General features: G+C 41.0%; 1 protein-coding gene across 3 annotated transcripts in view; it reads left to right on the forward strand.

Moving 5' to 3' along the window:
• Positions 1-9,881, forward strand: part of LOC149428992 (pleckstrin homology domain-containing family A member 1-like) — a 36,067-nt gene extending 26,186 nt beyond the window's left edge. The window contains exons 7-10 of one of the 3 annotated variants that reach the window (XM_089666859.1): positions 416-479; positions 3,468-3,557; positions 6,613-6,653; positions 7,250-9,881. In XM_089666859.1, the coding sequence (XP_089522985.1) occupies positions 416-479; positions 3,468-3,557; positions 6,613-6,653; positions 7,250-7,445 (391 nt within the window). In that variant the 3' untranslated portion in view covers positions 7,446-9,881. Of the gene's footprint in view, positions 1-415; positions 480-3,467; positions 3,558-6,575; positions 6,654-7,249 lie in introns of all 3 variants that reach the window. The other 2 variants (XM_089666857.1, XM_089666858.1) reach the window with 2 other exon arrangements.
• The last annotated feature ends 1,430 nt before the right edge of the window (positions 9,882-11,311 follow it).

Here is an 11,311-nt window from a genome sequence, read left to right on the forward strand (position 1 = left end):
AGTGGTTAAAATCTAGGCTGGTAATATCCAGGTTATCTGCTAGCAGGGTACTGACACCACCATAAAGTGGTAATGACTGTTAGACTTCACAGTTTTAGATCCAGTGTGCAGCTGATGTTTCCTGATCTTAGCCTTGTCTGCGTAGCACCAGCTCAGACTCTATAGCTGATTTCCTGTGTAAAAGTGACCCTGAAGGTGAATTGTTCCATCATACGAAAAGTTCTGTGGATTCTGTATACTCCAGGTTTGTAGAAAACTGGAAGGTTCGTTCTGCTGTCCCCCAAAAACATTTCCTTCCTATCCTACCTTCTACGTGACCTTTCTTCAAATCCTGGTTCAGCCAGTTGCCTTAAAATAGTCACAACCTACATAGACATCCATGTATAACTGTATTATGCTTTTCTTCTTTCTGTAGTGACATCATGTTGAGAGACAATTTGTTTGAAATTGTAACAAGCTCACGAACATTTTTCGTACAGGTATGTAAGTTTGCTATGCTGGTAAAAGAAACAATGATTGTTTTCAAATGTTATAATCTTGAAAATGCTTTCACTTATAACTCAAACTTCTTAGCCCATTTCCCTTTTAAAGCGGACTTACACCTTCATACATGCAGCTATTGCAGAATTGCTACAAAAAATATGCATTAGTCTAGGTTCACACCTATGCAGGCTGCATTTGAGGTGTTTCTGTATTTACGTTTTGTTTTTTGTCTTTTGGGTTTTTTTCACTTGCATTTTTTATGTGGTTTTGCCACGTTTTTGATGGTTTTTTTTTTTTTTCTTCTTCTTCTTGCTAGGCAGATTTTAAAAGCAAAATCGCAATACATGCTTTTCTGCAGCGTTCCCATTGAAGTCTATAGAACCAAAAGCAACGTTTTGTGTTCAAAAAAGTCCCTGACCCTTTCCAAAAAACACACCGTGTGAAAACGTGAAGATGTGAACTTGTCCCATAGGAAATCATGTTAAATGGACTGTACTGCGTTTCTGCAAAACACTGCAGAAAACGCTTAGGTGTGAACCTAGGATTAATGATTACTTGCAAAAAGTGCCTTCCCAGTGGCAGTATGTATATATGTTCCTCAGGGGTCATGGGTTTTTTTTTTCTTCCTCCCTCTGCGTATGTCAGGACTATGAGCATTTTTTAAAAGAAGCATTGCATGGCACTATATTGATCAATATTGCTCCTCTCTGTCTACCCTCACTCAGATGAGACTGTCTGCTGGGTGCAGTTGTTTAACAAGTGCTTTGCTGTTTCAGATTTGACTAATGACTCTATCTTGAGTCCAGTAGTATTTAGTACCTGTCATCTTTGATCTGATTGTATGAGGGTTTGCACTCTACATCCTTTGCGGTTTTGGCTGCCCACGTCTTGTGTCATCATGGGCATATTCCAGCCGTCCTTAAGCCGTTTATGCCATTCGAAAATACTTGATTTCTTCATGGAATGTTCACCATAAGCCCATTGTAATAAAGTTAACTTTCACTTGCACATTTGCTAATTTTCACACAACATTTGATGTTAATCCGCTGCTCCAGATTACTGTCACTTATTTTCCACCAACAGCAAACACACACACGCGCGTTATGTCTTCTAATTTTTTGTAAAGACTGAGTTGACTGGTCTGTGACCCAAGTGAGTGCAAGTTGGAAAATATCAGAACACGCTCTAGAACAAATGGCTTTGTGACTCACCACCATAGTGCTACACTGTGGGTGTTCCAGGAATTAAATTGTCACACCTAATATATGTGCTGCTGCAGGACCAGGGAATGCCTCCACTGCCTGTGAGTGGCTGTCAGGTTTGACAGCTTCCTTGCAGAATAGCTCAGGAGGGTTTAGACCTTATTTATTTATTTGTTTATTGCAGGTACTCGTACCAACGACCCTAGTACTGCCGGGCAGAAGTGCTAACCATTTATCCACTGTGCTGCCCACGACCTGTATTTAAACACGTGTGGGCTTATCCCTAATAATGACCAGGCCCCTTTATCGCAGGAAAGGACAAGGTGTCCTTTCCACTACAGTGCATTTTAGCTGACAGCTTGCGGAGACCTTTATATTTTAGATAAGCAAGAGGATGCACAGTTGAAAATCACCAGACCGCAGATTTACATTACGGTTCCTAAGGCAGAACTGGCATGTCATATTGTTCTTGTGCACTCACAACCCATACTGATGGTATTATGGTCATTAGTACATTTTTCATGCAAATTGTGTTTAGTTCATTGCGGCAGTACTTTCCACAGGAGATAGAGCTAACATTCTATTCCTGTGAATGTGAGGGTGCCGCGGTGTAAAGGTTGCCATACACAAAAAAAACTTTTAAAAAAATTTCTTTAGATACAAAAGTACCTGTTAATGAGCCTGTCAAATCTAACAGTCGACTTCTGTTGAACAGGGATGGCCACACACTGATCATGCTGAACCAGTCGAATTTCGATCTCTATGGCCACTTTAACTGGCACGCAGGACATGTTTTTCTGTCTTATCAGAATACAAGCAAGCATCTTGTGGTGTCAGCTGAAGCCGTGTGGCCCATGTTTTTGCACGGGCATAGTAGCCCATTCATTTGAATGGGCTCCCGTGCCTGCGTTTCACAGAAAAAAAAAAATAAAAAAGGCGCATGCATATTTTCCAAAATGTATCCTCATTGGAAACTGCGTGGTCTTTTTGACTATGCAGTTTCTGCTCCCGTGACCATGCCATGGACTGAGATGCATGGAGGTGCTATTCAGAATGGCAGCCCCGCGTGTCCTGCAAGAGCAGGACGATGCAGCTGCGGGAAGAGGTGCAATTCCTGCACCTCCAACCAGCCCGCAGCCTGCAGGCTAATGTGAACCTAGTCTAAGGTAACTTTTGAAACTTACTTATTCATCTGTCAGTGTTAATAAAAATCATGAAATATATATGAAAATATTATGTTGCTTTCTTAAAGTGATTCAAAAGGCTTATTTTCCTTGCAGGCTCTCCTGTCCCCACCCTTCTGTTGGGTGTCCCCTTAGCAAGCAGCTTGCTATGGTAGCACCCGCTGCTCCGTGTGTCCATTCACACACGGATCTGCGGCTCGGACCCACTCCTTCTCTTCTCATTGGCTCACTGGCTGTGATTGGCAGGATCCAATGGCTTCCAATGGCTTCCACTGCTATCTCAGCCAATGAGAAGAGGGAGTCCTGGGACAGCAGAGACTCTAGTGCACATCGCTGGGGGGGCTGATACACACAGAAGGTTTTTTACCTTCATGCATAGAATGCATGAAGGTAAAAAAACCTTAAGCCTTTAGAACCCCTTTACCTCGATTACGGAGTTATTGACGCTTATATTTTTTAACATTCTTAAGCTATGTAGTTCAGTTCCTAACAATGTATTGCTTATAGTGTGATTAATCTTTCCGTGTTGAAAATAGCATTACATTTTAGCATGAAGTATTCTCTGTATAATGTCTGTTTTTGTCTTCACCCCTGGCAGGCTGACAGTCCAGAAGAAATGAACAGCTGGATCCGAGCCATATCTGGTGCTATTGTGGCACAGCGTGGGCCAGCAAGATCAGCAGCTTCTGTAGGTTTCATCCTCCACTATTGCTCTGAGGTGGAAGTGGCTGTATGCAAGCTGCAGGACACGACTTTGTGGTTTATGACTCTGATGTGTAGATATATAGGGCAGCTTATTTATATCTATGGTGATCTAATTTCCTGATTTTGCCAATTACACAGACCCCACTGAATGTTTCATTCTCCCCTTTGTACAGAACTGTATTCTACAGATGAAAACAGCAAGGCAGTGCTAGTTCCTCTATGTACAAATCTCAGTCCTACGAGAAAATTCCATAGCTGGGACTCTTAAGTGTGTGTAAAGTAGAATCAGAGCTAGTCACCCTGTGACTGGTAATGATGGACTACTGATGATTACTACTAGAATTCCAAGTTACTCAATGATATTCTGGGAATAGTAGTTATACCCTATATTTAACACATTGGGCTGAATTTACAAAATACTTCTTTATTTCTATATGCATAAAATTACTGTAAAAAGCAGTTTCATTTGGTTTGGTAACAATAAATGCATATAAAAATATATTGAATGCAACAATTGATCTGGGCTTAAGGCAGGCAAAAAAAAAAATCCCTTGCAAGGTAATGTCATAATATGTTAGTATGTATCGCATACTAGCACATTATGAAGGACTTGCCCTAAAACGAAACCCTCCAGTGGCGCACTGTCACCGCTTCCATCACCCGGTCTTCTTCTGGGTTTGCGTCCGTCTGACTGGCCGAGCCGTGATGACATCACTCCCGCGCATGTGCACAAGAACCCCAGGCCACGGCACAGTACTCTGAAGGAAAGGCACGGGTATGCTATTCCTTCAGAGGGCATGAATCGCTTTCTGAAAAAAACCCAAAAATAATTAAAAAAGAGCTAATATCTCCTAAACGGTGCACACTTAGGGGATTTTCATTTTACCTACAGGTAAGCTTTATTATAAAGAAAAAAAAGAAAAAAGTTTACTACCACTTTAAACCCAAAACCAAAAATGTCATTTATTGCAACTTACCAATCATTAGATGTGGTGGCTGCATTAGTTTTCTCTTTTTTTTTTAAGGCTTTTCCCCCCTCTGTTTTCACCGGGTGATCTGGCAAGTAACACACCTCCTATACTAGAGTGCCCCCACTCTGGATTGTCATTCTGGGGGGAAGGGTAGTGTTAAATGTACTAGCAGATTTAAATATACTAACAAATTGAAGCCAAACTCCAGCTAATACTCTATAAGCCATTACAGCAAACAGTTTTTTTTTTTCCTTTTAGGAAAAAGGTTTTACATAAATTAAAGCTGATCATTGTAAGCACCCATGTCGGTGGTAAATGGTTAGTCACATCCCAGTAAACTGATAGATCTGGAAGATCACTGGCCAGATCACAGGGTGGAAAAAAAAGAAAGAACACCTATGAACAAGAAAACTGATTTAGACATCACATCTAAGATTTTGTAATCTGCAGTGTTATACATTTCTGCTTTTGTGCTTAATACCGCTTTGAAGAGAAGCATGGATTTGTATGTATTCTGACATTCATGAGGTGCTCCCTACATGCATATGGGAGTGATGGTGTTGTAACCTATTTGTGCTAATAATAATGTTTTTTTATGGGGACACATCCCTGTTAGATATTTTTAGACCTTCTGTATTAGTAACTTGTTTGGTTTTAGGAGAGAAATAATTACCCAAGCTATTTCCAAGTTAGAGAAACATTTCCAGCTTTAATAAACGAGCATCCTAAAATGGCATTGTAACCCCATAGATATTTTGCTATGAAACTAAATCTTTTATCTTGAGTATTGTGAAAGTCTTGAAATGTTGACCACTTTTTTCTTCCTCTATACTTTCCTCTATATTTTTGTTTCTTTGCTGCATTTAAATAGGCTGAATTATGAAGTCAGGTGAACAAAATAGAGACTCATGAATTGTCTCTCAAACATGATACCTAGAGACAAATTAATGAAAAGTCTGTTACCTTTTTATTCTGTGTTGGCCACAATTTCCCTTTTTATTGTTTTTTTTTTTTCTATTATTACCTTTTTTCCATCCAGTGGTGTACTTTTCTTGTACAGTAGCTGGGCAACAAAACATTCACTGTTGCCAAAAATTTCTTTGTCCAGTGCTTTAAAACTGATTAGACCTAAATCATTGAATTAATTTATATGCATCAGTGATAGAGTTGGTAGAAATGCCTCCAGTTTCACTGGCCTGTGGGATAAACCTTGCTTGCGATTACTAGACTGTGCTGCAAGGTGTAGGAGATGAAGGTGCTCTTTATCACTGAAAAATCTCCAGGTGGGCAGAACCCAATCCTTCACTCTTCTATGTAGAATAATGGAGGATCAAAAGCTCTGTGAGCATGAGTACAGCTCCTGGTGCTGAACTAAATCTTTTTAAGGATAGGTAGAACTGTGGCAACAAGATGGCTTTTAATTTTCCTTTTCCTCCTTATTGCACCAGTGAAAAAAATCTCCATGTTGTTCTTGTTTGTTAGAAGCTGTCTTATTTGTTAAACTGTATTGTGTAGATAGGAGAGTGTTCAGTAAAGTGGAACTATACTTGGCTCCAGCAATGCAACGTGCTGGGGCTCCCTGCTGGCCACTGACATCTTCGAGTGGCCAACTTCCAGGTATCGAACGCCGACTGCTTTCATTGGCATGGATGACGTCACTCCCGCACATGCGTCGGAGTTCAATCAGCTTTGGTGTTGTTGAATTTCTACAGCGAGCTGCACATGCGCAGCTGCACTGTACAGTGGGCTGGTAGGCAGGTAAGTAACTTTACTGCAGAAAAAGACAAAGCACATCTCTTGTGCATTAAAAATCTTGCCTGTTCACTCATTATTAATTTTTCACCAAAAGTTCCACTTTAATACCCAAAACAACATATCTTTGTGTGGGAACTTGCCTCTAAATTTAGTTCATCCCTAAATATGTGTGATCTTCATTTTACAGACCACTTGATGAATCTCTTGCCAGCAGCTGTTTTTGTCTCTTTCATCTCTTCTTTCTCTTCTTTTTCCTTTATTCTGCCCTCCTTAAGGTGTATCTAATTCCCACCCTGCCCTGTCTCCCCGCAGATGCGACAGGTCAGACGTCTTTCAAACCCCTGTATTCCGAGGTATACGGGCAGCCATGCATGCCCACAGTACTGACCAATCGCTGCCTCCCCATACCACGTAACCCCACCCCCATGTCCACACAGTTTCCATCCACTCATCTGTTATCAGTGGGTTTTGTGTACATAGCTGTACCATATCATAACGTTCTTATGCTTGCATGCAACATGTTTGAACATTTGACAAAGCATGCCTAATCCCAGGAAGTCACCGAGACAAACCGATCACATCATTAAACTGCTTTGTGTTACACTTATAACCCTAACAACAGCCTTTTTACAGCTCTGCCTGAACGTGCCTTCAGCTGGTAGTTAAGGATGCCAGAACAATACAGTGTGTTAAAATGTAATTACTCATGGATATATTTTGAGCAGAGCTGGCTTCACACGCAGTCAAGTGTCCATGAACTCCTTCATCTATATGCAGTTCTTGTAAGGACATGAAGGAAAAGTTTATGTAACAACTTACCTTGCTTCTTGATCTTAGAGATGCTGACTCACTTTCTGGCTGTTTCACTGTTTGGAGCCTGACACTGACTTACTAACCTGTTCTAGTTAGCCATGATCGTTTCTTAACTTACTTTGTTTTTTTTTTGCAGGAGGCCCTCACCTCATACTCCGAGCACAGCTCCTCTTTTCGCTCCTTCAGTCTCCCTCACTCGACCGCCCGACTTCAGCATTCTGACCCCGGGCCACCATATCGGGATAGGGACGAGTCTAGCACCTTTGCCAAGAACCAACCAGGATATCCCAAGATCACGACTGTCTCTCCAGGAAACCAGACTAGCAAAATGAGCCCTTTTTTGTCCAATACCACATCCATTGGTCTGCCAGACATGGGTGTTGATATAGATGATGCCAGCCTACCAGTCTCTGATGTCTGAGGACAGCGTAAGGAACTGTATCTGGAATAGCTATAATTTCATCCTTTCCAGTTTCCAACTGTGTGTTTTACAACATACGTCTACTCTCCTGCTATGCACCTTTTGACCAGTGGCAAGAGATTGGGATTTCCACCGCATCAGTTGGACCATGCACCTTGGTGACTAGCATAATATAAACACATTCCTAAGTTGGAAGATTGTTCCCCTCCTATAGCCTACCTGAGGAAGGAGTGACCGTTGTTTAACACCCTATTAAGGAACTGTCTGTTTCCGTTCATAAGTGTGTGCCATGTTTGGCATGGAGTGCCTTGTTACCTTAAAGCAATTGTATTTACACAGCTGCACAAGCTGTAGCTCTGGCCTATATTATAGTTCTTGCACTACAGTTGGTGCAGATACCTGAGCAAGACACATTATTTTGTGTTTTATCTGGTAGTATTAAAGCAGTATTTTCATTTTAACAAGCGGTCCATTGCTGCAAAGCAATAAAACCCTCACAAGATTTCTGGACCACTTTAGGTGAGTTCTTGCCTCCATTCCATGACCCCTAATGTTATTTGCACACCTGCTGCCAGTGCCACTAATAGGGGAAAGTGCTGTTTATCCAGAAATGGGAATAGATTTTGCTTTTTTTAAAATATGTATTACCTACTTGATGTCAGTTTTTATAGAGTATGGTCCCACTTTAGGCTCCACACACACTGGTTGCAGTAAATGTGGTTGGTTCGTTCTGTTATCGTTTAGTCCTGTCCAGGTAACCTTTAGAGTTCATCGTTTTTCACTATATAGTTGAAGTAAAAGGACAGGCAGTAAAGTCACACACCTGATAAAGCTTTGTACCCCACTGCTCTCCTACTTTCCCTATTCTGTTAGTAACTTTTTTTTTTTTTCAAGCAGTCACATGACCACGACGCTTCAGTGTGTCTCCGATGGAGAGGCTAGTAGGCAAACACTCTTTCAGCCTCGTAGTGCAAGGAATGCGGGTGGGATGACCTTGCATGCTGAAAGTTTGCAGTCATGTGACAACTTGGAAAAAGTAACTCCTAACTGAATGCAAGAAGTAGAAAAGCAGTGAGCAGGCGGCACTTTAAAGGTAAGAGCACTGTATTGCCCTTCCGTCTGTTTTAAAAGAAATCTGTATTAAAAGAATATTAATATTCCTATAGCTAATCTCTCCTTCTGAAAATGCTAGTTTCTGTCAATGGTGATTGAGTGCCTTCAATACTTAGGCACTGACTAAGAACTGGTGTGCATTTATTCTTCCCTATTTACTTAGTAATTTGTATGCTTGCTCCAGGTCAATGAGTTAGAATGTACTGAAGTCAAATTTGGCCATAACTAGTGTTTTTTGGAGGCCAGTAGTGAAAGCTCCTTTATTTATTTAAGTGCAGAAATTTTGGTATTCCTAGATAGTAAAAAAGAAAAACTATTGTTTCCTACAAAAATCATTTAGATAATACTTTTTTGTTTTTCCTTACTGCACTAAACCAAGCCAGTTGGGATGTGGTAGCTATTTACAGAATTTAGTAACCATCTTTCCCTTAGAGATTTTGGCTGTGAAGCTACATTTTGCTGTTCCATTGTCTGCAAACAGTGGAGTCAATATATTCATATCCCTCTAGTCATATAGAAGATGATTGCACTGCCCTAGGCAGATATATTTCTATCGGTTACAACACTTTTTGTCATCAATCCTTTGCAGGTGGTTGTAATTGTGAACAATAAAGGCCTTGTACATATGGGTTTCTGGTTGCATAATAGCAGTATGTACAGCAAGTTTTTACAAAAAATTTTCAAAGCTTTTAGCCAGATTCAAGTAGCTTTGTTGAAACCTTTAAAGAGCCCTTCAGCTCCAGTTTGGGGTTAAACCGCATCCAAATCTCCTGATGGCTCCAGGGCAGCCTGTGCACGGGCTATAAAAGTGCGGTGCTCTAGGATGTAATCAAACATACTTACTGCAGCCAATGTGTATGGGGATTTGCTCTCACTGTGCCTGTTGTAAAGCTCTTAGTTCATCAGTGAATTTCCCAGAAAAGCATCTGGTCTCTGCAATGTTTTGTCTCAAGTGCCTGCTGACACGCGCATTGGACCTCTTGTGCCGTAAGACTGTTGTCTTGTGAACTGCTGATACTAACAGGTCTGCTGTAAACTTGTGCTTCCGTTCATGACTGTTCCTAAGATGACAAAATCCAAAGTGTTTTTCCTTCTTTGTATTTTTTTTATTATTATATTTGTGGGTGATGGGTTCTAATTTATAAAGAAAAACTTCTCATTATGTATAAAGTGCACCTATTCGGAAAAAAAAAAAACCCTATATATCACTTGAAATAAAACTTGTTTTCATTAATAGTTTGTAAACATACAGTGCATTGATTTTTCCATGTATGGTTATTTGTATACTTAAACCACACCATTTATTTTTTATTTTAGAGTGGGGAAGGGGTAGAACCTCTATCAAGCTGTTATTACAATTTGTGGCTGCTTTTGGGATTTCCTCTTACGGCCTGTTCTGGTGACACCCTTCACAGTAAGATATTACCAGGATAGGAATTGAGGGGATTTCTCACCAATAAAGAAACCGAGAGAAATCAGATTCTCACAGAGGTTCGTTCGAGCTCTTTCCTATTCTCATAAAAAAAGTGTCCTTTCTTTGTTTGTATAGAAGAAATCCTTGCTTCCTGCCCCAAAGGGAAATGAAGCAAGAGAAATCCTTGCTTCCTGCCCCAAAGGGAAATGAAGCAAGAGAAATCCTTGCTTCCTGCCCCAAAGGGAAATGAAGCAAGAGAAATCCTTGCTTCCTGCCCCAAAGGGAAATAAAGCAAGAGAAAGTCACCCAAATGGGAACACAACCGTACAAAACATTATCTTACAATAATTGTGAGAATGACTTTTTTTGTGGTAAAGTGGACCTTGCACTATAAAGTAAAGCCAGCTCAATACAACAGATCCTCCCTTTATAAATTGATCTATGAGAGATATAAAGAAAACATACCTGTGGGAAGAGACCTTAGATGTATCCTTTCAGTTTCCATCCACCGTACCTAGTGGAATGAGAGGTCATGATCCTTCGATAAGATCTTGGGAATGATCTTAAATCTCGAGAGAATACACTCTTGCACCATCCTGAAGGCTCATATAGATAATTCATAAAGTATTCAGACCCCCTTCACTTTTTTCTGATTGTGTTTTGTTGAAGCCTGATACTACAGTTTTTTAAATTCATTTTGTTCTCTCATTAACTGCCTTCCGCCCAGCATATAAGGAAATGACGGACGCAAGGCAGTGCTCTCATTCTGGGAGGAAGTCATATGACGTCCTCCCACTCTAACTGCGTGTGCGCGGCGATCGGTGGTGCACTGTGACCCTGGGACACAGCTGATCACCGGTCAACAGAAAGAGACTGTCCAATCAGAGCTGATCGCATGTAAACAAGGAAATGCCGGTTATCGGCATTCCTGTCCTCACGAGCTGTCACGCTGACAGCTCGTGAGGAGAGGAGAGCCGGTAATCGGCATTCCTCAGAGGGGACATGTACACTTATGATCAGGGCACTGATGATCAGTGTAGCCCCAGAAGTGCCACCTGCCAGTGCCCATCAATGCCACATATCTGTGCCCATCTGAGCTGCCAGTCAGTGCCACCTATCAATGCCAGTCAATGCTGCCTATCAGTGCCGTATATGAGTGCTGCCTTTCAATGCCTATCAGTGCCCATCACTGCAGCCTCATTAGCACATACCAGTGAAGGAAAAAAATCACTTATTTGCAAAATTTTATA

Source organism: Staurois parvus, unplaced genomic scaffold, assembly GCF_062004578.1.
Source record: "Staurois parvus isolate SC_StPar_1 unplaced genomic scaffold, SC_StPar_1.0 ptg002872l, whole genome shotgun sequence".
In the NCBI taxonomy this organism is placed as follows: domain Eukaryota; kingdom Metazoa; phylum Chordata; class Amphibia; order Anura; family Ranidae; genus Staurois; species Staurois parvus.